Genomic DNA, 27,766 nt, shown 5'->3' on the forward strand with positions numbered 1-27,766 from the left:
ATAGTTAAATGTTTACCTGGGGCGAGAGAGGGCAACATTAAATCTTATCTGAAACTGCTGGCTAAGGATAAGCGTAAATACAGTAAGATTGTTATTCACGCTGGCGGTAACGACACCCTGTTACGCCAATCGGAGGTCACTAAAATTAATGTTGCTTCGGTGTGTAAGTTTGCCAAAACAATGTTGGACTCCGTAATTTTCTCTGGCCCCCTCCCTGATCGGACCAGTGACGACATGTTTAGCCGCATGCTGTCCTTCAACCGCTGGCTGTCTAGGTGGTGTCCTGAAAACAACGTGGGCTACATTGATAATTGGAAAACTTTTTGGGGAAAACCTGGTCTGATGCGGAGAGGCGGCATCCATCCCTCTTTGGATGGAGCAGCTCTTCTTTCTAGGAATATAGCCAGTTTTATTAGTCCTCCATGACAACCCAGGATCCAGACCAGGAAGCAGAGTCGTAGTTTAACACACCCCTCTGCAGCTTCTGTACTGTTACCCACCCACTACCCCACTGAGACCGTGTCCTGCCCATGGTCAAAATCACACAGATTAAATATCAGGCTTAATAAAGCAAATCATGGAAATCTCATAAATATTAGAACAAATTCAACTGAGCAGAAAACTAGAAAAATTAAATGTGGGTTGTTGAACATTAGATCCATTTTTTCTTAGTCTTTGTTAGTTAATGACTTGATTTGTGATCAACAGATGTCTTTGCTCTCTCTCACAGAATCCTGGCTGCAGCAAGAGGACTATTTTAGCTTAAAAGAGTCGACACCTTTTAATTATTTAAATCATCATATTGCTCGAAGTACAGGGCAAGGAGGAGTAGTAGCAACCATTTTTCATTCGGATTTATTAATCAGTCCCTTACCATTTAATAGCTACAGTTCGTTCAAACATCTTATTCTTAGTTTTCCTAATCCAGATTGCAGCCATCCTCCACGACTCCCCAGTGAGTCGTGGAGGATGGCTGCTTATACTGAGCCAGGATTCTCTGGAGGTTTCTTCCTGTTAAAAGGGAGTTTTCCTCTCCACTGTCGCTGCATGCTTGCTTAGTATGAGGATTGCTGTAAAGTCACTGACACCAGTCAGTGACTTGATGCAATTTGCTGGGTTCCTTATATAGGAAACATTATTTCTGATTGGCTTAATGAACTGACCTGAATTGGAATGTTTATTATGTGAAGTGCCTTGAGACGACTCTTGTCGTGATTTGGCGCTATATAAATAAACTTGAATTGAATTTTAGATCATGAACGCAGCTGATTTGTTTAATTTAGTGATGAATCATTAATTTAACCACCAGAACATTTGATATTCAGCGGCATTCAGGTTGCAAGGAAATGATATGCAGAGGGGAAATACTAAATAATCAGGAGGAAACAGATTGCACCAGATTGTGTTGGAACACCCCTGCAACAACCCAAACTTCCCAAAGCTAAGAAATGTAGCGCGGTGAGGGGGTGGCTGAGTTCAAAATCATTTAGAGCTGCATACAATCTAAATAATGTTGCTTTACTCCAAGAGAAGGGATGCCAGGAGAATAAATAATTGCAATGAGGGAGCGATTTAGTGGTTTGTGTCATTCCAGTGAGACACGTTATGGCCTACATAATGAGAAACGACCACAGAGAATGACTTGAAAACTGAAATAAACTAAAATAGGTCCATGAATATGGAGCGTTGTCAAGATTCAGCAAAAAATGAGCTCAGTGCGTGACAGCAACGAGGACTGCACGAGGACCACACCCCAAAACACAAACAGTGTCACACCACCCTGTCGTTGCCATGGATACACGTATCAAGCTACACCACCTGCCCTGTCCTGCTTTCAACCCCCCCTCCCCACCCCCACCCCACGTGCTGGAGTTGTCCCCTTTCTAACAGTGGTGTTCTCATAGCCCGCCCTCCCCATCTCCTCTCCTTAACGCCTGCTGGCAGATTAAGCTACACCCCCCCCCCCCCCCGCACACACCCCCCACCCCACCCCCGCTGTTGTCCCCCGACATTTGTAATTCAATCCCTGTAGGGCCAGAGCCAGGGGCCTGACATGGTCCTGACCCAATTAGAGGCGTGCTGCCAGCTAATTAACCCGAACCCAGCCCCGGTGCCTGGCGCCTGATACTCCCAACCTGTGTACGGTGCTAATTTCATTAATAAGCCGCCACAGACTTCTGTCCGGTCCTCTTCCCCTCTGCTTCTTCTGCTGCCAAAAAAAAATAAAAAAAATAAAAGCAAGTGGAGCTGCTCTCCGCGGCGAGCCAGATGCGACCAAAAGTGAGAGGAGACAAACAACAGTGTGACTGCAGAGCAGGAGCTGGTAAAGGAAGATGGATGGGTGGTTATGTGAGAAAGAGAGACAGATGGGGGGCCACGGAGCAGGTCGAACCAGCGATCGAAGCAGGCATCAGCTTCTCACTGTATAATGATACTTTACACGGTGCAATCAATAAGTCAATGGCCAGCACTTGTTCGGCGCAGCTGATAAAGGAAATATTAGCTTGACATGACTCAGTAGCTCCTGCGCATATCGGCTAAATCAGATCAAAACTTAATTTTTCCAAAACGGCGACAGCATCAGGATGCTTAAGAGCCAGATGCCAGCAGGAGGCTTCTGGAAGCTAGCAGCAAAAGTATCACTGATAACTTAACCCTAACCCTAGCCAATCGGAGCGGCGCAAAGAAGACGATTTCTTTTGGTGTCTGAGGAGTTTTTAAACAAGTAAAAGTGACAGAAAACCCACAGATGAAAGATTAACGGTGGAGAATCTCATCCAAGGGAAATGAGGCGACTAATGGCTCCCTCTACAGTCTGTCTGGATTACAAAGGTTCCTCAGTTTTGGTAACTTTGGCTCTTTTTCTACTCCTCACATGAAAACTGTTATAAATCATCAGACAAAGAGATTTATTTATGTCTTACTACACACTCTGGCGGTTGCTTGGTTTTTCTTTTGCCAGACTAATAAAAAAGGCCGTGAATGCAGCAGACTGTGCCAGTTTAATGCAGACTGAAAAAGGGGGCAGAGCCAGACGATAGTGCGGTGGTGAGGCCGCGTTGTTTTGTGCTCGTCTATCAGAAGGGCCCAGGAAGTTTCCTGCCATTTTGCCGGCGAGCCTGGTTCCTTTGAAGGGACAGGAAGGCAGAACTGCATTTCCCACAGTCTGATGTGAACTGCAGGACCACAAGTGACTGCCCTCTCCTCCTCTGCCTCTCATGGTCCAACTGATCCGCAAACACTAATATAAACAGCACATATGAAAGGTACACAAGCACCTGTGTTCACCCATGAGGGGTTTGCCATCAGTCGTATGAGTGACTACCGCATGTTTCATAAATCAGCATTTTAGTCGTTCGTACCAACATTTCAATTTTATATGTAGGATGGTGTAGACAGATACTGGTTTTATACAGTCTTTAGCATATTTCTTTGTAGCAGAACTTGTGAGTTTTTGTTCTTTTCCCTTTCAGAATTGTCCAAAAAGCTGATGTAGACAAGCTCGACACTCACCTAAAAATACGAACCGCTTCCCTGGAAAATGCGTTTCTTAGACGCCAACATCAAAAGTTTCTAGCAGGATAGTTCGATAAGTTTCCTGTTGCTGCACAAGTTTATAACTGATTAAAACAATCTAAGTATTTTCTGCCCCATCGTTACCACTGTCAGTTATATTAATATTATTGTTTTGGGTTTTTTTTTTGAAAAAGTGTGTTTTTCATTTTACTAAAACACATCTTTCCTCCAGGGAAATCCTGCCCACACAAAGCCATCAAAAACAAACAAAACAAGAGCAGCTTCTGTTGTTTTTTCCTCCCCTGTGTCCTGATTCCTAATAGGCCCTCTGATTAGATTCCTCCATCGATATCAGCGGGCAGCGCTACTCACGCCATGGCGCTCAAACAAACAGTCATTCAGCTCTGCCATTTGTTCTTAAGGTGTGGGGCTGAGAGCACGGAGGAGCAGGAGGGTGGGAAACTTCAGCTCAGCTACTGTACATATCTGAGCCTTGATGTGGCAACAATGTGTTCAGCGCGGGACGGGTGCCGCGCTGTTGGGTCACTTCCTTCCTACCGAGGCTGAGAAAGAAGTGGGAGACCAGACGGGCTGAGATACTGATTTGAAACCAGCTCGCGGTCCTGTCTCTTACTTAGAGAGATGGAGTTGGCCTCGAGTTTGTGTGGGGACAGAGAACGAGCGGCGCTGAGCGTGGGAGAGTGTGCGCAGCGAACTGAGAGACACCTCGAGCCTCATGTAAGTGCTGCAAATTCCCTGAATGTATACACAAACACACACACACACACACACACTTAGGCAGAGCATTTATTAGTGTTACCTAACTGAGCACTTGAACAATGAGCAGTAGCTAAACTTCCTAGCTTTGTCTGCCTCCGTATAACTTCACAAGAGCCTTCAGACTGTTCTCACACAGACACACAAGCACTTGTTTTGTTTCTCACTTCAGCAGGAAAACTCTCACAAGCATAGATGGGTGAAATTATTTAAAAAACAACAACTTCATAGCATTTAGAGTAAATGCTCAACAGAGTTAAGGAAGTCTGAAAAGTTAAATTAAGGACGTATGCATCCATTTCTCACAAATCCAATAAGAAAGAAGTCATCAGAATTCAAGACAGGCGACTTATCAGCGTAAGAGGAGTCGACAGGGTCAGTGGGAACGGACGTGTTGTCTGTAAAATGGCAATGACCTCTATAACCTCAGACGTCCATCAATCACACCAATGCTGGCAGCAAATCACCTTCCACTTCACTCCCGACGACCTCTCATTTCGCAGTTAGCTGATAAAAGTTCTGCTATAGCACAAAGCGGACTGGAAACCCCCTAAAACAGACGTCCTTATTCACGCTTTAATGACGACTGCCCAAAACCCCAATGTCTATCGAAGACAAAGCGCCGGCGTTTTTGTGGCTAAACGGTAGAAGAACTTCGAAGAGAACCAAAATCAAGTCCAGTCATCGTGCAGGAGGTACAACCAGGTAAAAATATCCTCCAGAACCCTTACCGGGAATCCGAATGAAGGACCACCCGTGGCGAAGCTGAAGGGCCATCGCGCCCCCAGGGCCTTGTGGGTAGAAGGCGTTGGACCTCATAAACCAGTCTGAGGTGAGTTCAGGAGAGCCGTACAGAAAACACTGTTTGAAGATCGTCCCCCCTCCGCCGCGTGTCACCCGCCACTCGTACTCGGCGCTCCGGTCGGCACAATAACGCTCCATGGGAACTGCTGTCACCTAGGAAACCAAAGATGTGAGTGATGAGAAAGATAACGGAATGCTGAACAGGGTCTTTGAACAAATCAGCAGCTGTGGTGTGTGTGTGTGTGTGTGTGTGTGTGTGTGTGTGTGTGTGTGTGTGTGTTTCTGGGGGTGTGGGGGGTGACCACTGTGATTTCCAGCTGCACTTAAAGCAAACAGATCCTCCAAAGGGCAGCTCTGTGTGCAAGTTGTCCACACACACACTTCGCAGATAATAGCCTCCCTCGTTAACAATTCCCTCCTCAGAGCCCGACCCCGATGCTGTGTACTAACCTTGGGTGTAGCGGCTAGCAGGAACTTGGGTGGTAATGTGGGCTGACAGGGCCAGAAGGTGGAGGCGGACGAGTTTCGGCTGTGGATCTTCACATCCGTGTGTCCCAACAGGTTGGGCCTGGAGGCCGTAAACACCAAATCCTGACAAACACGCGCAAATTATTTCCAAAGTGTTGTTTCACAAAGAGCTAACATTATACAAATGTGTAAAAAAATGTTTCACAGCATCTTCAAGAGTATTTCAGCTACATTGTGGGAAAAATGGGAATAAGTAAGAAAAAATGATCTACAAACGACATAAAAACAGAACCACCTCCTCAGTGGCCCTGTGGTATGAGTGTGTGCCCTGGGACTGGGAGGTCAGGGTTCAAATCATACCAAATATACCAAAGAAGTAGGGCTGCACAATATATCGTTATCGCGATATCAGCATGCACAATATGCATATCGCAAAGAACAGATAAATATTGCAATGAATGGTCAGCTCAAATGTTTGCTACACATAATGTAATCTGTCAGTCAAACAGAAGCATGATGCCTTTTTAACGAATCAAATAGAGCTCCTCACCTATTTGGCCCATTGAGTGGGTTCTCATAGGTTGGATGCCCACCCCCGAGGTGGACGACACTTAATTTTGATGGTTAGCAAACACCTGAGTTAGCTTTGTTCTGCTCTTTTTGCTCATTCTGCTTTTCCCAGGATCCACTGATTGCCTTTTCTTGTTCATTTTCTTTCTCCCTTTCCTCACATCTTTTACTTTTCTCATTTTTATGATTTTTTTATTTCTTTGTTTTTGATTATTTTAGTTGCCGAGTTAAGTCTTTATTTATCACCAGTAATATCGTCATCGCAATATTAATCAATGTTATCGAATATCGCCGGTTTTCCTAATATCGTGCAGCCCTACAAAGAAGGGATGGGTCAAATGTGGATATGTCCTTTTCCCAGCGTGTGATGATTACTAATGGGGACTTTAACTTTAAAAAAGAAGCTTGATTACCACGTGTTGCCTTACACGAGTTTCAAACCAAGATATTGAATTGGACCTTTAAAGGTGTGACCTGTTCATGTCGTGTAAAACTCTCAGCTACTAACCCAAGAAATCTAAGCTACGAGCTATATCCATTTTTGTGTTTGATAACGTTGATTAGCTGTATTTCAGTTGGGTTGACTCCAAAACCTAATCAGTTGTAGATGATTACTTTCTGCCAGTTTAATAAAGATATACATCAAGGGGTTCATGATATATTTAGCAAACAAACACTCAGACTTTTCTGAGTGGACCAGGGAGGTGGTGGATGTAAACAGGGACACTCAGATGATGTTTGGGGAGTCGTCGTGGTTCCACAGCACCATCTATTGGCTGAAAAACCAAAAATAAGCTGTCAGATCCACCATAAAAACAATCTCTTGTCAGCTTTTTTTCAGTGGCTGTTCCCAAGTTTTTTGTCAAGTTGCATAAAATAAGAATAATGACCACAATGTCAATCATTCCAAAAGCGAAGAAGCTGAAAGACGGAAAAAACTTCAGGAACGAGGGACCTCTTTGAGCTCAGGTGGGGGCTCAGGGGTTGATATCAGCACACATGCAGACTGAGCTCTATAGAAATCCACAGGTTCTTGTTTCTCGCAAACATTTGAACTTTGGATTTTCCTGCTCGTTCCCAGAGCTGCTCGGAGCCGAGGGAGGAATCTAAGACGCACGGCAGCTGCAAAACTCAAGATGAGGCCTGTGGAAGAGGAGGGGGAGGATGGAGTTTCCCCTGCAGCATTTACCCCCCGAGCACTTTCCAATGTTAGAATGGACCTGATGGAGGTCAGAAATGTGACACAAATCTGGCTGCGATCAAAATATTTGTCGAGCAAATGCGTTTGGAATGCTTTTAGGCAAGCGGAGCAACTCAACAGATTTGTGCTATTTCGTTGCTCTTTATTTGAACTGGCACCTTTGCATTGTTAGAGGAAAATCTTAAATAGCAACAAAAATAGAGAAATGTGTTGTTTGCGTGCAGTAGTCTGACTCTCAGCTGCAGGATCCCACATGTTGGAGATCTGCTGCGTGCTACCCTCCAGAGCGCTCACTGGCAGTCCATTTTAACCATTAAGCATCTGAACATCTTTTTTTTTTTGTTGTTGCCTCTAAAGGTCGGCTTCCAGACAGAATTACGGTTTTTACTCCAAAACAAACACACTTACACTGTTATTCTTAAAACTTCACCTACCAGGGTATCTGCAGGTTTATGGGAGCCAAATTTAAGACTTTTGAAGACCTTTTTCAAGGCCACTTTGACCAAATTTAAGCAATTTTTTAAATTCAATTTAAGCTATAATTTCCAGCTATTGCCTGGAAGCGGTGCTAACCACATCACGATTGTGGGATTAGCCATCCAGTTACCATTAAACTTGCACTTCCCCATGGCGCAAGCTCCCACCAGCTTAACTAGCTAATGTGCTCATCTAAAAATAGCCCCCTTTCACAACCAACTGAATGTGTACGGTTCCGCTTACGCCAACATCGCACACAAAAAATGCTGAACACTAACTAGAAATTCATGAAAATTTTATAGAAATAAAATAATCTTTTTTATTGGGTCTTTGGAAATTTAAGACCTTTAAAAATTGTATTTAAGGATAATTTGTAATTTTTATTGATTTTTAGGGCCTTAAATTTGGAAAAGGAAATTTAAGACTTTTTAAGACTTATTGAGGACCTGCAGATACCCTGACCTACATAACTGAGCTAACTTCTTGTTTCTGGCTGGTCCGTCAAATTCAGTCCAGACAGACGGACAGAGAGAATCAATCTCATCTCTTTGTGCAGGAGTTGTTTGTATCACTTTAGCCTGAGTGAGAAACATTCTGATTGTGTGTTTTAGAAAAAGTGAGTCGTGTACCTTCTCATAGCTCAAAAATAATCAGTGTGTACTTCTGTGTCGCGTTCCCATTAACACAGATTAGAGTGAGATCTGATAAAAAAAACACAATTACCTCAGAGTCATTTGACTCCAATGTTGAAAGAACACTTTGTCATTAAATAAAATCCCTCCAGTCAATATGTTAGTTTTTTGTTGTTTTTCTTGTCGTTCAAACAAGATATTTTTGAAAATACACAATTCAAAGGTCAGTCGTCTTTCTTCAGACTTCCCGCCTTAAGCCACACCTCCAGAATACATAAACATACAGCACTAGTTCCCGAAGGTTCAGTTTTATGTTTTCAACCTGTTGTTAGCCCCTTTCCCACCATAATACCCAAGTTAACACACCTACGTATAACAATTTAGCATGCTAGCTAACATTGTGTGTCATTTTTTGGCGTAAAACAAGACATTTCTTAGCTTTCTTGGTTTATTTTTCAACTTCAAAATCACAGTGGCTCAGTGCCGCCAACAATCTGAAAATACCCCACAAACAAGAAGAAAGAGATCATTTCTATAGCACCTCTCAAGATAAAAATCACGAGGCGCTTCACAAAAACAAAAAATGTATAAATATAAAAAGCATTTAGAAAATGTTTAAAAATATGTTTAAAATGAGCAAAAAAATAGGCAATTGTGATTTAAAAATGTAAAGAAAGAGAGAGAGTGAATGGGAAAGAGGGAAATCGGTGGATCCTGAGGAGGGTGTAATAGGTGGGGAGAGCAGAATAAAGAGAGAGAGGTGAAGAAGGTCATACAAAAGCCAGCTTGAACAAGTGAGTCTTCAGCTGCTTTTTGAAGGAGACCACTGAGTCCACTGATCTCAGGCTCAGGGGGAGAGAGGTCCAGAGTCTGGGGGCCACAGCAGCAGATGATCTGTCACCTTTGGTCTTTAGCCTGGTGCGTTGCACAACCAGTAGGCTTTGGTCACTGGACCTCAGGGACCTGCTGGGGGTGTAGGGACTAAGAAGATCACCAATGTAAGATGGTGCTTGTCCATGTAAGGCCCTTTAGACCAGAACCAGGATCTTGAAATGAACCCTGAAGTTGACTGGCAGCCAGTGAAGCTGGAGGAGAAGCGGGGTGATGTGGGTGTGTTTGGAGGACTTGGTCAGAAGCCGAGCACAGGCGTTCTGAACCACCTGTAGACGGTTCAGGGAGGTTCTGCTCAGACACGTGAAAAGAGAGTTACAGTAGTCTAAGCGTGAGGAGATGAAGGTGTGGAGAACTGTCTCAAGTTCAGAGCGAGACAGAATGGGACTCAGCTTAGCAACGTTCCTGAGATGAAAGAAGGAAGAGCGAACAAGAAAACTGACATGAGAATCCAGGGTGAGAGCTGGGTCAAAGGTCACGCCAAGATTCCTGACAGAGGGTTTGGTGTGAGAAGCAAGCTGACAAACAACAGCTCAAAGCTACCAGAACCCACACACGCACATTGCCAAGGCTACAAACGGACAGACAGCTCTACCAGCCAACTCAGAACAGGCTGTGTTTAAAGTCAACAGGTCCATCACCCAAAGGTTTCCCAACAACAACACCGCCAGATTCAAAACAGAACATGTAAAACTATTTGCAACCGAATGGAACATTCAGTCTGTTACACTAGCTAGCCTGGCTCTGGCTTCACTGCCTATTCAGCTGCTCCGAGCTGAGCACACACAGTTCCTGCATATAAAGGGGGTATGTGCGATGAGGGGAGGCGCAGTTCGAGGGTGGTTGATGGATAGATTATGATCCAATTATTAAGAATAGGACGTTCACAGTGATAGGATAAGATTTTTCCAGGATTGCACTTTCAGAAGAGATTAAAATGATTCCTTTTTTCAACAAAAGGTTTAATCTATAGGTTGCCACAAGTATGAGAAAAGTATTTCAAGCACTATGGCAAAAATGCTCCAGAAAAACATCTCATACTCCACCTTAATGTCAAACCTTAATTTTCAGGATTTCTGCAGATTTATCCTAAACTCTGCTGCTCTGATCAGGGTCTGGAGACATACTGAAATAAGGAAGAGTCAGCTTTACTGGCTTGCAAGGAGATTATGTCCCACTTTGCATCCCAGAGGAGGCAGAAGAAGGCCAGAGGCACACTGTGTAGCCTCCTCGCTGATGCTTAACGCTTCTGTTGCGAGTTATTCACAGATGCCTGCTTGAGACTTTTCATGTTTTAAGATGGTGGCTCTAGATTTATTTCATCTTACCTGCAGGATGGGACTTGTTTGAGTGTTGGGAAAGGCAAGTGGTCTGTCGGGCCACAGAATCAGACCTTTGCAGGACAACGTCTGGGCTTCCGGTTCGTCATCTTGACTGAACAGACGCTGGTAGTAGAGCCGGTACGCGGCTTTCAGGGACAAAAAAAGAGCTAACCACCTGCGAGTGGGCGAGAATTAAAACAGCACACAAAATTCTAAGTAAACATTTTATGTCTTTAAAACAGATACAAGAAAGGTTCGGAGGCAGAAAGCAGAAGCCACCTGACTAAAGTGCCTCGCAGCATCATATTGGACATCTCAGCTGGCGACACATCAACAAAACGCAAAAAAGAGAAGCAGCTTCCTTTGTCGTCATCTGAGGCAGGAAAAGAGGACAGAAGACAGCGTATGAGAATACACAAAAAGGTGCATAAATAGGAAGGAACGTGTTTTGGTGTTGGCTCACCTTTCCTGTGAAAAAGAGACTGCTGGATGTGATGTGGACAGAAAGGTGACAACAGGACTTGAAGTAATCTAAGAAGGATGAGCAGAAATATCAGTAGAATTTTTACTCTGAGTAAATGTAGGATAATTCTCTCAAATTAGAAAAAAATACGGGACAAAAAAAATGCTGCTTTCATAATCATTTTTGTACATAAGCCAAATTCAATCCCAACAGAGCCAGAGGACCTGTTCAACCTGAAATAGTTTCTGATGAAAAAAACCTACTTGTTCCTGGCCTGGTTGTGTTCGTGGACGACACCGTGACGGAACAGAAACTTTGACATGACGTAAGGCGTTAGGGACATGTGGAAAGGAGAGCGAGTCTCTTGACGCTCGAATAAGTCTGGATGGTTGCAAACCTGCACAAACAAACACAATTAGTCACAATAAAATGCTTAACCTTACTTTTACTCTCCACCTGTGTTGCCAACTAAAGCCTGATTCATGTTTCTCCGTCAGCTCCGCAAGGGACAGACACGCACGGATTGACGGAAGCGTTTTGCTCTCATGCTTCTCCGTCTCCTGGAGCGTTGCAAAGCAATTCCCCTCTAGGACACCAGAGGGCGTAGCACTGTTCTGTGGTATCCTGTCATGTATCGGTCCAAGATAGTGTGTTTATATTGTGTTTTTTTGTATATAAGAGACTTTTTAACACGGACAAATTTGTCTCTCATTCTCCTCCACCTCTTCATTGCGCTCCCCACCTCTAAACCCACGTTTCCTGTCGTTTCCGTCCACAAATAAAACGCTTGCTGTGCATCTTTTCACTCCTCCAGTCACGGGGAATTAAACATTCATGTTTTTAGTTTTTTCGCGAGGTGTTCTTCAAGCTGCTCCGTGTCTGCCGCTAGTTATCCTCGGCTCTCTTTATGTTTTTGAGGGCGCAATGGCGGCGGTGTAGACGACAGCGGCGCCCTGACCAATCACAAGCTTGCGTTGTCCGTCTCGACTGACGGATGTTTAGAAAAGAGATCTCGACTCCATCCGTCCTTGCGGAGCTCTCCGGCAGGCCCGCAAGGACGTTGCGTGTCTCCGCGCTGACGCAGACGGAGAAGCATGAATCAGGCTTTAAGGGGAAATTTAATATTTTAGCTTGAATCAAAACCTAAACACTCTATTTTAATTAGTTTTGCATTTTGCTTTGGAAACTAAGGGGGTAATGCAACACTAGCAACATGTTATACCTTCCTGAACTGCATGACCAGGTTCATGAGTGAGGAGGTGGTGCTGTGGGCCTGCTGGGCCGTGCCCATGGAGGACTGCAGCAGATCCTCGATGGAGATCTTGTTCCTCAGAGCCTGGTAGAGCAGCCTCTGCCGGGATGTCAGCTGACAGTAGGTCAGGATCTCGATCTGCGGGGGGTAGGGGGGGTGGTTAAACACTTAAAGGACAAGTTCGGCAAGTGCAGGCTAAAAACGTTGGGCCCCACTTTGTCTGAGAGCTCATTTTCCACATCCTTCTTGATCCTGCGCAGCATGAAAGGCTTGAGAATCATGTGTAATCTGGAGAGTTGATCTATGAAAACAAAAGCAAAAAAAAGCACGATAGAATTTTTAGTTATCTGCTTAATTACATGCGACACTGAGCAGGAATAAAAAGATCGGTGTCGGCAAAAACACAAAAAACACAAAGTGAGAGAAAGGTTCTCGTTGCTCTCACTCTCGTCGATGGCAGACTTGTTTTCAGCGTGACTCTCGATGTCCTTGGAGAACCACTCGTTAAACTCTTCGTGGGAATCAAACAACGTGGGCATGATGAAGTGCAGCAGGGCCCATAGCTGGGAAACAAGAGATGACGTGGAGTTAACAGCTCACACACACACACACACACACACACACACACACACACACACACAGCTTACTTCAGCCATAGTGTTCTGGATAGGCGTCCCGGTCAGCAGGAGTCTGTTTCGACACTGAAACTGCAGAAGAATTTTCCATCGAACGCTGATTAAAAAAATAAATAAATAAATAAACAGAATTGTGAGATTTTGATCAAATGAAAAAGTAGAGACAGGAAATTAAGAATCACATATGCACATTTTTATCATTAAATTATACTAGAAACAGCTGGTGGTTATATTTTGAACTCGTTTCTTTTTTTTGTGATGATTTTGAACACAAGTTTTAAATGTTATAAATGTTCCATTAATGTGTGTCAAGAAGTCAACCCTTGCCCGACTTCAACTCGTTCAAAACGCAGCTGCTAGATTCCTAACACGTACTGACAGGCGCCAGCACATAACACCGGTTCTCAGATCCCTTCATTGGTTGCCCGTCACTTTCAGGGTCCAACATAAACTGCTACTCTTTGTTTTCAAATCCCTCCATGGTCTTGCCCCCGTGTACTTATCTGACCTTCTTTCAATTTATACTCCCGGTCGCACACTCAGGTCCTCCAGCCTGTTGCTCCTCGAGGTCCCGAAAGCGTGTCACAAATCATGTGGACAAAGAGCTTTCTCTGTCGCGGGTCCTAAACTGTGGAACGAACTTCCAGTCACAGTTCGACTGGCATCCACCGTGGCAGATTTTAAGTCTAGACTAAAGACACACTATTTTACCCTTGCTTTTAACAGTTAGCTGTTAGTTTGGCTTTTACTACTCTTTATTTTATCTTCCATTTGTAAGGTTTCATTGGTACTTTTTTATCGGCTTGTCTTTTTTTTATTATTGTTGGCTGTATTTTATAGTACTGTTTTATGTTTTTTATCTCTATTATTGTGCGACTGTTCAGCACTTTGGTCAGCCGTATGGCTGTGTTTTTAAAGAGCAAGTCACCCCCAAATAAACTTTTTTTTGCTGATAAACTAAATAAACGAGTGTCTAATCGTGCTGCAGACACGTGTCGTCAATAATTTGGCACTTCGGTGCATCTTAGTTAAAATTTAAATATTCTGCCTCAAACTGGCAGTGTTGTGCCGTTGTCAGGTAAAAACTCTGCACTGCATTTTAATTTAAATCTGCCACCGCTATTGGCTAAGCAGTATGCTATGATGTAAACTGGTACATTATGATGTCACAATGCTGTTGTGAGCCTGTGTGTGTGTGTGTATTTGTTAGCAGCTCCGCCCTCTCGGTCTGCCAGGCAACAGCATTTGTTGCATTTTTCAAACATCAAGTGGGAGTGGAGTTAGACTCTGGTAGGGGTTGACTTGCTCTTTAAAGTGCTATATAAATAAAGGTGGTGTGTTATGGTATAAATGTTCCATTAATGAGACTAGAAATGATTAAAAGTTTAGTGAACTATTTGATTCTAAATTAATGTTGCTGTTTGTTTTTTCTTGTAACTAGATTGTATAATACTTTACTACTATACTACTAATACAGTTTATATTAGTAATAATATAAGTGTCACTTGCCACCTTATATTCTCCAACAGGTGGCAGAATACTTGTACAGGACTCATTCCTGTAAAGCTTTGAGGAAAGTAATAAAGTTAATGAGCTCCCTATGTTTGACGTTTGAAGTTACCCTTGAAGGAATTAGAAAGTCACTGCCTTTTTGTTCTTTATTAGCCATAAATATGTCACAACTATGCCTAAGAGCATGAACATATACAAAAAATGTAGAACTGAAGGCTTAGTACAAATATCACCTTCCACCTTTCATGTTGAAAGTTTTAATTTAGGATCATCTTATTCAATTCAATTCAATTCAATAATACTTTATTAATCCCAGAAGGAAATTATGTTAAGAAACTGGGGTTTTTGTTCTTTTTTTGTCAAAAAAAGAACAAAAATAATATTGTGAAATTGCACACTGATCTGTTAGCATGTAAAGCAACACCACATTTTAGCTCAGCATCAGTAAAACTGACATAGCTGTAGCCATGTTTGTGTTAATTATTGTTTATTAGCTGTGTCGGCCATCTTGAATTGAGATTCATTAAAGGGACTTTTGAATTTTTATGCTCGTGATTGCCCCCTCAGGCCAAAAGCGTAATGGCAGCTTCAATAGTGGGCTCGTGCACGAGCCGCGCATGCTGTACGTGCACACTCCGTAACGACAATAACAGCTGAGACAGTCCCGTGTGTGTGTGTGTGGCTTGGAGGACAGAGGACAGGAGAACACACAGCTAATTAATTAAATAATGTGGTTGTGTACCTTTCTCTTCAGCACAGCCGACAAAGGTTTATGATGGGTCAGTCCTCCTGCATGCTCAGATCATTCCCTTCCCTTGCTTGAAAAATTGATCCAAAATGAAAGTTGAACCCACATCTTTTTTATCCGTGAATTCAATGCCGTTCAGCGAGTCTCAAATAAAAATTTGGGCATCTTACTGTAAAAAAATATACCATTAATGTAAAAAAGAAACTCTAAATGAACTATGTTCACACCCAGAATCAAACCCAGGTCTTCTGCATGAGAGTCAGACATCTTACAAGGTGAGCTACACTCTAGTAACATTCATAGTATCTGTAAAATTTATATCCTTGATGACAGCTGAAACAACGTTCAAAGAACGGTTCAGAGCGAAAATGGCTACTTTGTTGCTAATTTGCAGGAAATATCTAGAAGAAAGTTCTACAGAAAGTAGCTAAGGGCCTCAGAAATGTAGCTAGCTTTGTCACACGGCGTTAGGAACAGCGACAAAGTGGCACTGCCTCTCTCTCTGCTGCTAAAGCTACGGATAGCAAATGCTACGGGCTACGCCTGAGCGTGAACGCGCATGAAGCAGCCTGCTCGACCCGAGCATCTCTCTTTTTCTGTGATTTTACAGAAAAACAGGCAATCACAGTAAAAATGCCAGGGCTCATTCTACAGGACCAGGGCATTGCAGGAGAATGTATGAAGAAGACATTTATTATTTCTATACACGTTTTGGCTGTCAAACTTCTATAATGTCCCTTTATTGTCCCTTAATCAATTTCCCTCTGGGATTAATAAAGTATTTTTGAATTCAATTGAATTGAATTTAAAATTCTTCCAATTGGTTTTGAGATGACTTTCTAATGAACACAAGCAGAGATTACATTAAAAAATGCACCACTATCATAAAAGACAGGTAACCCTCTGTCCACTAACCATTGTTGCGATAAGATTCTTACAAAACAAGCTGCTGTTGTTTTTCTTTTTTACCTGGAGCTGCTTTTCAGAGCCTGAGCCTCATCCAGAACCATGTACTGCCACTTGACCCTCTGGAAGTACTTGACGTCTTGGACCACGAGCTGGTAACTTGTTATCACCACATGGAAGGGTGCATTTTGTGTGTAGAGAGTTTTCTACATCAATAAAAATGGAAAGGGAAAGTTACAGACTAGAGGAAAAGGAAAACAACAAAACGCTTACTCAACCCGTCCCTACCTGGCTCCAAAACTTCCGAATCACTTTTCGATCGTGAGGATTCCCCCAGTAAGGCAACACCTGGAGAACACGTCGGTAAAAGGTCAAAAATCAAACTAAACCTCTCCAACAGGCCCCCATAAAGTGATCAGTGTGAGAAAAAGCACAAAAATGGTGATGTTCTCAGAGGAAACGTGTAGGAGCGGCATCAGCTATGAATCACTGGCTGACTTGCAGATTTTCACATCACTATATCGCTCAACATGAGCTGGCAGCCCATTGTTTTTCAGTCAGGCTTAACGTTGAGCTCTCAGGAAGCTTATCTTTGAATTGTGAAATTGGGTCTTTTCGCACCTCATTAGCAAAACAAACTGCGATTGATTTATGTCCAAACTTTTAGAGGAAGTGGGCACAGCTGAGTGTTGAGCACAACAGAGTTATGAATATCATAAGAGCGTATGGTGGGAGCAGCTCACAAATTGATGTGCTCGATAACTGATTTAAAGCTCTCAGACAGGCAGTCAAAGGCCAGTTAAAGCATACATAAAGAATATTTATAAAACAGACACTAAAACAGACTTAAATGTAGCTATGATGCAACACTGCCCCCTAAAGGAGGGTTCTAGACATGCTTATGGCAGAAAAAGAAAAATACAGTTTTTTCAGATGCTCACCTTGAACTTGGGCACAAAGCGGCTGAATTCCTGATGCCAGTTGTTGAGTGTGGACGCTGGGGAGATGATCAGGAATGGACCCCAGATGTTGTCCCTCTGCAGAAAGGGAAAGCAGATCAGAATATGGGCTACTTTAGCAGCTAGTCTTTGTACATTAAAGTAGCTTTACGGAGTTTTCCCCTTTCACAAATTATGTATGATTTTTCAGAAACTCCTCTCATCTCTCTGAGCGCTCCTTTTCTGTGGCCGGCTCCAAGTTTAGGTCCTCCACCTCCTCCCTTACCCATGGTGTCCCACAAGGTTCTGTGCTGGGGCCTCTGCTCTTCCTCCTCTATCTGCTTCCTCTTCAGCACATCCTGAGCTCCTCCAAAGGAATCTCCTACCATCTTTATGCAGATGACATCCAACTGTACATCTCCTTTAAGCCCCATGAGATGTCTAAGCTGCAGCTGTTACACACCTGCTTAGACTCTATCAGAACCTGGATGGCTGGGAGCTTTCTTCAGCTGAATGAAGATAAGACTGAGATCCTCATCTGTGCCCCAGACAAGCTGGTTCCCAAAGTCAGAGACTCTCTTGGTCAGCTTGCTTCTCACACCAAACCTTCCATCAGGAATCTTGGCGTGACCTTTGACCCAGCTCTCACCCTGGATTCTCATGTCAGTTCTCTTGTTCACTCTTCCTTCTTCCATCTCAGGAACGTTGCTAAGCTGAGTCCCATTCTGTCCCGCTCTGAGCTTGAGACAGTTCTCCACACCTTCATCTCCTCACGCTTAGACTACTGTAACTCTCTTTTCACGTGTCTGAGCAGAACCTCCCTGAACCGTCTACAGGTGGTTCAGAACGCCTGTGCTCGGCTTCTGACCAAGTCCTCCAAACACACCCACATCACCCCGCTTCTCCTCCAGCTTCACTGGCTGCCAGTCAACTTCAGGGTTCATTTCAAGATCCTGGTTCTGGTCTATAGGGCCTTACATGGACAAGCACCATCTTACATTGGTGATCTTCTTAGTCCCTACACCCCCAGCAGGTCCCTGAGGTCCAGTGATCAAAGCCTACTGGTTGTGCAGCACCAGGCTAAAGGTCAAAGGTGACAGATCATTTGCTGCTGTGGCCCCCAGACTCTGGACCTCTCTCCCCCTGAGCCTGAGATCAGTGGACTCAGTGGTCTCCTTTAAAAAGCAGCTGAAGACTCACTTGTTCAAGCTGGCTTTTGTATGACCTTCTTCACCTCTCTCTCTTTATTCTGCTCTCCCACCTATTCCACCTTCCTCAGGATCCACTGATTTCCCTCTTTCCTGTTCACTCTCTCTCTTTCTTAACATTTTTTAATCACAATTATCTATTTTTTGCTCATTTAAAAAATATTTTTAACCATTTTCAATTTTTTTTAAAATATTTTTACATTTTTTGTTTTTGTGAAGCGCCACATGATTTTTATCTTGAGAGGCGCTCTAGAAATGATATTTTCTTCTTCTTCTTCTTGTCTTATCATATAATGTAAGCAATACGCCTTTTATTTTTTACTAAGCACGTCCCCTGCCCCGCAGAGCTCCGTGCAGTAAGACACTGAGCGCCGACCAGAACTAACCGATGTGCAGTTTTTGCTGTGTTGCTGCACACTAGGCTTGGGCAGCATTACCGTATTACCGTTTACAGCCGGTGTTAAAAAATAGCAAAAGTGTCAGTTCCAATACCGTAATGAAAAAGAGCAGGGGAGACAACCAAAGCAGGTTTTCAGCAGTCGGTCCGCGACGTCCTAGTTTGAAGCTGGAAAAGGTAAATATGCTCATTTTTCAAGCAAAAAATATTTTTACGAGCTGTGTTTTTTTTAAGATGTTAATATTATATGTGTTATGTTGTTGTTTCAGTAATATTTTTTGTTATTTAGTTTCTAAACAGTGATGGTCCAAACTTGAGGCTTATGTCATCATTTTTTAACTGATCCCGGTGATACCGTCCACCTTGGTAAAATGTGGATACAGTTGGACGGTATTGAAATTTGGATAATGCCCAAGCCTACTCCACACCACACTCATTAGACCCAAAACTGATAGATCTAAGAACAGCAGACACGTTACATTTCAAAAGCTCTTTGACCTCCATGACCCGGCTCTCACCTCTGCTAGGTGGGCCAGCAGGGCGATGCTCTGAACCGTCTTCCCCAGTCCCATTTCATCTGCCAAGATTCCATTAATTCCCTGAAGAAATTAGAAGAAAACAAAAGAGAAAAACAAATCAGTCATATGATGAGGTGACTTACTTGCGCGCCAAAAAAACACTCAGAGAAGGTTGCTAAACTAAAGTTGTGCTTTTGAGTGATGTTGACCCCGTGAACCATGATGACCATCATATTGTGTTCCCAACTTAACTCAAGCCGTCTAAAATCGGATTAAAACGACAACTCACTTTAAGACATAAACCTTATCTCAGCTCAGCTGTGAAATAAACTCAGACCTTAAAGGGACTTTTGAATTTTTATGCTCGCGATCGCCCCCTCAGGCCAAAAGCGTAACAGCAGCTTCAATTGTAGGCTCGTGCACGAGGCGCGCATGCTGTACGTGCACACTCCTCAACGAAAATAACAGTTGAGACAGTCCCGTGTGTGTGTGCGTGTGTTTGTGCATGTGTGTGCGTGCGTGTGTGTGTGCATGTGTGTGTGTGTGTGTGTGTGTGCGTGCGTGTGTGTGTGTGTGTGTGTGTGTGTGTGTGTGTGTGTGTGTGTGTGTGTGTGTGTGTGTGTGTGTATGTGTGTGTGTGTGTGTGTGTGTGTGTGTGTGTGTGTGTGTGTGTGTGTGTGTGTGTGTGGCCCGGAGGACAGAAGACAGGAGAACGTGCAGCTAATTAATTAAATAATGTGGTTCTGTACCTTTCTCTTCAGCACAGCCGACAAAGGTTTATGATGGGTCAGTCCTCCTGCATGCTCAGATCATTCCCTTCCCTTGCTTGAAAAATTGTTCCAAAATGAAAGTTGAACCCACATCTTTTTTATCTGTGAATTCAATGCCGTTCGGCGAGTCTCAAATACAAATTTGGGCATCTTACTGTAAAAAATATACCATTAATGTATAAAAGAAACTCTAAATGAACTATGTTCACATCCAGAATCAAACCCAGGTCTTCTGCATGGGAGTCAGACATCTTACAAGGTGAGCTACACTCTAGTAACATTCACAGTATCTGTAACTTTTATATCCTTGATGACAGCTGAAACAACGTCAATCCAAAGAACGGTTTGGAGTGAAAATGGCTATTTTGTTGCTAATCTGCAGGAAATATCTAGAAGAAAGTTGTACAGAAAGTAGCTAAGGGTCCTCAGAAATGTAGCTAGCTTTGTCACTAGGCGTTAGGAACAGCGACAAAGTGGCACTGCCTCTCTCTCTGCTGCTAAAGCTACGGATAGCAAATGCTACGGGCGATGCCTGAGCGTGAACGCGCATGAAGCAGCCTGCTCGACCCGAGCATCTCTCTTTTTCTGTGATTTTACAGAAAAACAGGCAATCACAGTAAAAATGCCAGGGCTCATTCTACAGGACCAGGGCATTGCAGGAGAATGTATGAAGAAGACATTTATTATTTCTATACATGTTTTGGCTGTCACACTTCCATAATGTCCCTTTAAGTTTTGGTGCATTTTTAAATTTGTAGGAAAAAGGTTTTGTACGTTAATAGACGAAGACAGAAAACCCACAGGGGTTTCTGCTTTCAGACACACACACGGATACCTGTTCATAGAGGTTGGCCAGCCAGTTCATCCCTTTGAGCTGGTAACCCTTGAGTTTTCCATTGAAGATGGTGGGCTGGGGGATGTCGTCTCCAGCTTGAATCGACGGATTTGCGAGGCTGTAGCTTTCTCCGAACCCAGATCTGATTCCTGACGATGAGCTGCCAGCTGCGTGGAAAGAGGCGCTGCGGCTGTCTTTGGCTTCCTCGTCAAACATTCTCGTCTATGTGACAAGATATTTAGGAGTTAAACGCCGTGGAGAGGAGTTCTTGTGTTACATTAGGATGTTGGGCACAACTTACTCTGTCCTGATGAATCTGATAGGCTTCTCTGGCGTTCCTCAAGGCCTGAGTTTTGTAGTATTCACTATCTATGATCACATTTTTTGTAAAAACACAGCGAATTAGGTTGCACTTGGGACTTTAGGAGATCATCCTCTTGTAACCATTAAAAACCCAAGTATGAGACATCCATAAAGACTCATACCGTACTCCTCCTGACCCATGTTGATCATTACTCCTCCTCCAACATCTATTTGCCGATGGGCTGTGTTGTCTTCCAGCTTTTTCAGAATCTCCTCCTGAGCAGCATCTCCTCCTGGACTGGCTTTGCCGCTCATAAAATGAGCATAAAGCTCCGTCTGGGTGATGAGAAAATTGAGTTTGCGCTGCTGACGCTTGGCCTGTGAAGAAGAAGAAGAAAAAAAGGGGGGATTTATCATTTAGGTTTTTCAGTATAAAAAAGGTTCGTGGCCGAGTGTGAAGCGGCTGGGATGAGGATCAGCACCTCCAAATCTGAGACCATGGTTCTCGACCGGAAAAGGGTGGCTTGCCAACTCCGGGTCGGGGGAGAGGTCCTACCTCAAGTGGAGGAGTTTAAGTATCTCGGGGTCTTGTTCACGAGTGAGGGTAGGAGGGATCGGGAGATCGACAGGCGGATCGGTTCGGCGTCTGCAGTGATGCGGACGCTGAGCCGATCTGTCGTGGTGAAGAGGGAGCTGAGCCAGAATGCCAGGCTCTCGATTTACGGGTCGATCTACGTCCCAATCCTCACCTATGGCCATGAGCTTTGGGTAATGACCGAAAGAACGAGATCGCGGATACAAACGGCCGAAATGAGTTTCCTCCGTAGGGTGGCCGGGCTCAGCCTTAGAGATAGGGTGAGGAGCTCGGACATTCGGGAGGGACTCGGAGTAGAACCGCTGCTCCTCCTTGTCGAAAGGAGTCAGTTGAGGTGGTTTGGGCATCTGGTCAGGATGCCTCCTGGACGCCTCCCTGGGGAGGTGTTTCGGGCATGTCCTGCCGGCAGGAGGCCCCCGGGTCGACCCAGGACACGTTGGAGAGGTTACATCTCCAATCTGGTCCGGGAACGCCTTGGGGTCCTGCCGGAGGAGCTGGTGGAGGTGGCCGGGGAGAGGACGGTCTGGAGCTCCCTAGTTGGGATGCTGCCCCAGCAACCCGGACCCGGATAAGCGGAGGAAGACGACGACGACAGTATAAAAAAGAACCCGAACTTGACGGACCTCTCTCATCTCTTCGTCTAGCTTCCGTTGCTCCAGAGCTTCCTTCTCCGCTCTCTTTCTGTGCTCTTTTTCCACCTTGTCGTACTTCTTCCAGTAGAGCATCATCTCCTTGGTGAGACGCCGTGCGCGGGGCAGCGTCTCTTTGCAGTTCTTCTGAGCCTGAATGGCTGCACGCCGGACCTCTCGCATGCACTGGTGGGCCAGCTGGAGAGAAAGGACAGCTCTTACACTCACAGTTCATCTCCACCGCTCAATAACGTCTACGGCTATTTACCTTTTTCACATTAGTGAGTACCAAGTTCTTAGCAGAGGTCTTCTGTTTGAAAGACTGTAAAAAAAAACACGACATAAAATCAACCTTCTTTATATAAACACAACAAAGTAGTCCAAAATTTAGAAAAACGAACCTTTGGAATCTCCTTTTTGGCGATGGTGTGCCACACTTTGCGCCGCCGTGCGTTCAGCTGCTCGATGGTGAGGTGCTTTTTCTTCACCATAGGTAGTGGAGCATCATGGGAAAACTTAGCAAAGATCTTGTTAACATAGGGACGCTCCTCATCCAGGTACTCTCCCTCTCCTCTTTTCTTCTTCTTCTTGACTTTTCTAAGTTTGGCTAGAAACAGACAAAGGTAATTAAGGTGTGCTTTCCTGCAGAGACGTGATTAGAGCTGGAGGTTTCCATACCCTTAAATTTCTTCTCATCCTTGATTTTCTTTTTCTTCGGGCCCAGCAGGTGGCGCTGTTGCTCGTAGAAGTGGTCCTGAGTGGACAGGAGGCCTGTGCTGTAGTACTGATACTGGTAAAGCTGAATGAAAAAGCACAAAAACGAGCTTCGTCTTTTTGTGTATGTGGCATTAGCGGACGGCGCGTGTAAATGTGAGCGGGCTTCTACCTCTCGGTCGGAGTAAAACTTGCTCTGCTGCAGCCTGGTGTGACGATGCATCCTCAGCATGTCGTGCAGCTCCTCTCGAGACAAACTAAAGCTGGAATCGTCAGAATCCGTGTCAGAATCTGTGGTGTCATCGCTCAACAGGATGCTCTGCAGGAGACAAGAGGAGGTAGAACAGCCCTGACCTGCTTCAAATAAAATGATGAGCGGGGAGAATGTGTGAATGTAACACACCTTGAGCCACTTCCTGCTCTTTTTCAGCTTAGAGAAGTTGTAGAGGCTTGTTTTGTCTGCTTTTTGATCTGTTTGAATTCAACAGAGAAGCACAAACTAAGTAACCAGTTAAGATCGGCAGCTTTAATAAAGATAAACCAAACTTTATGTGAAGCTTTTCTAGATTCTAACCAGTGTTGGGCAAGTTACTTCAAAACTGTAATGCATTATTTATTACTTGTTACCCTCATTTTAAAGTAATTCATTACATTACAATGTTACTGATTTTAAAATGTAAGGCATTACACTACTTTTGCATTACTTTAAGTTACTTTCACCAAAACAACTTTAGTATGAATCTGGTCATGTGACGCTCAGTGAGCTCATGACATGTATGTGGAAGGTGATGTTGTGTCTGAGCTAGGGTTGCTGTTAAAAACAGTCAGATATAATAACAGTGCTTTAAAATGATTGTTTATTAAATAAAAACAACAACAATCTGTACTCTCAGCACGCTGCCATCTTATATTAACTGAGCAGGGAGTGAGGTGGTGGGGGCTCCAAGCCTTTATTTGCCTTGGTCCCCAAATGTCTTGATACGGCCCTGGATGTGGGACTGACTTCTGGTGTGATCTGATTCTATCACATGTATAAATATTAAATGCTTATATATTATTGCTTTTCACTGGTAAAAGTGTGTGTTGGGGATAAATCTACCTACTTTTTTCTTTTTGTCTTGATTTTATTTGAATAATGAGTTGAAATCACCGGGGCACCGATTATGAACTCAGCTGAAAAGTACATGAAGTACCAGAGAACATGGGCTGATAAACGATCGCAAACAAATGACTTTGTTTCGGTGGAGCAATTTTGTGAATATTACAGTGGCCGCACGCAGGACGAAGAGTATTTGAGCCGTTACCGCTGCGTCCTCTCTGCTCATAGAACGCCCGCAAAGCTGAGTCCATAAATGACGTCATATATGTGGATACTAGATCTTTTTTCAGGCTTCCCACAATTAGAATTTTTAGGAAACCCACATCTTGATTCTGGGTTTAAAAATGCGTTGTAATTACCGCGTTACTGACACTTGTACCGAGTAAATATTACCATTTTATGTTCCTGTAATGCCTTACATTACCACATTACAGCAAAAAAGATATGCATTACAGTAATTAATTACTTTTGTACCGCGTTACTCCCAACACTGATTCTAACACACCTTTCCCCTGCAAAAGCACCCCGTTTAAGGGTTTGCCCTCGAGCAACCCGTTTTCTTGTTCACTCGGCTCACTCTTCACGGATGCAGCTGCGTGGTGAGCGGAGGAGTCCTGGGGAAGTCCCGCTCCCAGCGACCCATCACTATCATCACTGCACCAGAAAAATCCATAAATAACTGATGAAAACACGTACTTTTGAGTAAATGTTACAGTTTAGTCACGCACATTCAACACTCCCTGTACCTGGTTATGTCTCTGTTAAAGACAGCAGCCGTCTGCCGCAGAAAGTTGTCCAACTTCAGGGATCTTTCCAGGCGCTGCATATAGAGAGGCTTGGCCAGGCCAGAGCCCCCCGATGCCCTGACCTCCAGCTGGCCATCTTGTCCTGACGCCATGCACAACCAACTCCTCTGCCTGGAGAGGCGGGACCTTTTTACTGAAGAGAAAGACGAATGATCGGATTAAAAAAGGCAGTAAAAGTTAACTCTGGGATGCTTCTGAATAAATGTTTCAACTGGAAATAAGAAATGTTTATGTCGAGGCAATAAACAACAAGAGTTGTCATGGTAACAAAATGTTCATTCAGTCCAAATACTCTCATCCCTGGACACACCTACACAAACTCACCTCCTTAGCGAACAATGGCATCGTGCTTGTTTCAGATAAATGGCCTCACGAAAAGTGAAAGAGCCTAAAAAAAGGAAAACCCAGTTACTCCCTGACAAAATGCTGATCAGACATCAAATACACAACAGAGTGGGTTCCTCTTCTTACAAATGTTTGTCACGTTTATTGAGCACATCCTACAGATGTTTCATTAGACTGCCATGTGGAGGACTTGGATTTTAGTCAAGCCCTCACATAGTGTCACTTCCTGCACCGTTCATCTGTTGCATTATTATGTTTATGTATTTAGCAGCTTGTATTCAGTAGCTTTTGTCCAAAGCAACTTACAGGTCGGTACCATTATTCCACCTGGAAATGTGCGATGCAATCGAGAAATTCTGTTTCTAGGAGAAAGGTGCACAATGTCTTGCATGTTTCAGATGCCGCTTTGCTCCAAAACACCTGATTGGGTGCTTGAATTAGCAGTCCAACATGTCGCCATGTTCAGCAAAATCCTGTTAATCGCCCATTTATCCTAATGAGTTGTAATGAAGCAGGAAATCATCTACATACAGGACGGTGGCCCTCCAGGACCAGGATGGGACACCACTGGTGTTCACCCTGAGCAACACTGTTTAGGTTGGCGTAAATAGGATGTTGGTGTTCATTTTATATTTTATGAACCACTGCACTGGCTTTAACCTATTAACTGCCATTGATGACTAAAGTCGTCATTTGCATTTTTTTTTACTGTGTGGGCGTCGGAACGAGCCCCCCACACCGTGAGAACAAACATCTCAGCTCTAAAGCCGATCTTCATCCGCGTTTGTCACACGTCACGTGATCAGGAAGCAGAAAATCCACGTGTTAGGAGATCGTTTTGGGCCGCTGCTGTGAAAAAAGTGAGGCGCGAACCGCAAAAGCTTCTGCCGATGAAAATTGGACAACGGATTATGAAAGAGCAGATAACACTTGAAACACGCGGATTATTCCTGATGTACGAGGTGAGTCTCCTCTTTGTTTTGGTACTTTTGGCGTTGACATCATCATAGAGCACAACGTTCTGCTACTCTTAAAAAACACTGTGAAAAAGCTCAAAAACGCTGGCAGCAAACAGCTTTTCTGATCAGGAAACGGCTGGCAGTTAATGAGTTAATAAAAACTCTCAGAAAGTATTAGAGGAACATCTACAACTACACTTCTTTTGGACTGAACCCCATTTGGGATGACCACAATAGAAGGGAAAAGGGATAGACGATAATTCAGTCGGTTGATATTTATCATTTTTATACATCAGTCTTGGCCGATTTACCTCTTTAGTAGAGCCGATCATCTGTGCACACCCTGGGTCTGCTGCAAAATTGTATTTAAACGCATATTTATGTTCCTGAAAACATATCTGGAGGTTTCACCCTTTCAGGAATTGTGTGGTTCTTTTTGGAAATCCACAAAAGTGATTGCCTGTAATGTGATATAATAACGTTAGATATCACAGTCAGAGCGTGCACGTGTTTGCCGAACTACCTAGACCAGGGGTCACCAACCTTTGTGAAGTTGAGAGCTACTTAATGGGTACTGAGCCATACATAAAGCTACCAGGTTGATACAATACTGACCTTTGAGCTAGAATTAATCAAGAGTTAAAATAACTTTGTGTATAGTAAATATATTTTAAGGTTTTTAAGGAAAATTTGAGTTTTTAATTCGATATTTATACATTTTTATTAAAAAAGATAGTGTTTTATTTGATTTTATTAGAGACTTATAGAGAAAAGGCCTGTTTGCACCTTATATGGTCACTGTGCCTGGCCTAGACTGATGCAGAGATGACAAGTACATCTCAAACCATCTTTAACTCTGTAACAAATATTTTTTCAGCTACAGCAGCTTTTCCTTTTTACATTTATTACAAAGGACAACACATTTTAATGGGAAAATGTTTTCTTTATCCTCTGTTATGCTTTTGTTGAGATTACTCCAGCACACGGTGAGGCAAAAGACTGCATAAAACTTCTATCGTGTTTTACCGACAACCGGATGTTTTCTATAACAACTTTATCTTGCTACCTTATAAATAATCCAATGCTCACTTAAAGTGACAATGTGTAGTTTTTACCATTAACTCATTCACTAACAGCCGTTTCCTGATCGCCAACGGCCTTCGCTGCCAGCGTTTCTCACCGTTTTTACTGTTTTTTTAAGAGTCACAGAACGTTGCATGCTAGCATGATGTCAGCGCTAAAACAACCAAAACAAAGCGGAGACTCACCTCTTACATCAGGAAGAATCTGCGCGTTTCGAGCGTTATCTGTTCTTTCATAATCCGTTGTCGAATTGTGATTAGCAGACGCTTTTCCGGTTCGCGCCTCACCTTTTTTACAGGAACGGCCCAAAACGATCTCCTAACACATGGATGTTCTGCTTCCTGATCACGTGACGTGTGACATATACTGATGAAGATCGGCTTCAGGGCTGAG

General features: G+C 43.7%; 1 protein-coding gene across 3 annotated transcripts in view; it reads right to left on the bottom strand.

Annotated features, from left to right (window-relative positions):
* The window catches only part of ino80 (INO80 complex ATPase subunit), a 49,397-nt gene that overhangs the window by 17,118 nt on the left and 4,513 nt on the right, over nt 1-27,766 (bottom strand). For all 3 annotated transcript variants that reach the window (XM_054748372.2, XM_070545219.1, XM_070545220.1), the window contains exons 2-27: nt 25,311-25,374; nt 24,927-25,119; nt 24,686-24,834; nt 23,485-23,552; nt 23,254-23,400; nt 23,046-23,166; nt 22,769-22,974; nt 22,636-22,689; nt 22,362-22,565; nt 21,326-21,521; nt 21,142-21,209; nt 20,841-21,062; nt 19,236-19,316; nt 17,116-17,211; nt 16,463-16,522; nt 16,238-16,380; nt 13,021-13,105; nt 12,819-12,936; nt 12,589-12,674; nt 12,344-12,511; nt 11,385-11,518; nt 11,122-11,189; nt 10,938-11,031; nt 10,665-10,833; nt 5,548-5,688; nt 5,025-5,250 (exon numbers count right to left, since the gene is read on the bottom strand). In XM_054748372.2, coding sequence (XP_054604347.2) covers nt 5,025-5,250; nt 5,548-5,688; nt 10,665-10,833; nt 10,938-11,031; nt 11,122-11,189; nt 11,385-11,518; nt 12,344-12,511; nt 12,589-12,674; nt 12,819-12,936; nt 13,021-13,105; nt 16,238-16,380; nt 16,463-16,522; nt 17,116-17,211; nt 19,236-19,316; nt 20,841-21,062; nt 21,142-21,209; nt 21,326-21,521; nt 22,362-22,565; nt 22,636-22,689; nt 22,769-22,974; nt 23,046-23,166; nt 23,254-23,400; nt 23,485-23,552; nt 24,686-24,834; nt 24,927-25,078 — 3,256 coding nt within the window. In that variant the 5' untranslated portion in view covers nt 25,079-25,119; nt 25,311-25,374. The remainder of the gene's footprint in view (nt 1-5,024; nt 5,251-5,547; nt 5,689-10,664; nt 10,834-10,937; nt 11,032-11,121; nt 11,190-11,384; nt 11,519-12,343; nt 12,512-12,588; nt 12,675-12,818; nt 12,937-13,020; nt 13,106-16,237; nt 16,381-16,462; nt 16,523-17,115; nt 17,212-19,235; nt 19,317-20,840; nt 21,063-21,141; nt 21,210-21,325; nt 21,522-22,361; nt 22,566-22,635; nt 22,690-22,768; nt 22,975-23,045; nt 23,167-23,253; nt 23,401-23,484; nt 23,553-24,685; nt 24,835-24,926; nt 25,120-25,310; nt 25,375-27,766) is intronic.

Source organism: Nothobranchius furzeri, chromosome 2, assembly GCF_043380555.1.
Source record: "Nothobranchius furzeri strain GRZ-AD chromosome 2, NfurGRZ-RIMD1, whole genome shotgun sequence".
NCBI lineage: Eukaryota > Metazoa > Chordata > Actinopteri > Cyprinodontiformes > Nothobranchiidae > Nothobranchius > Nothobranchius furzeri.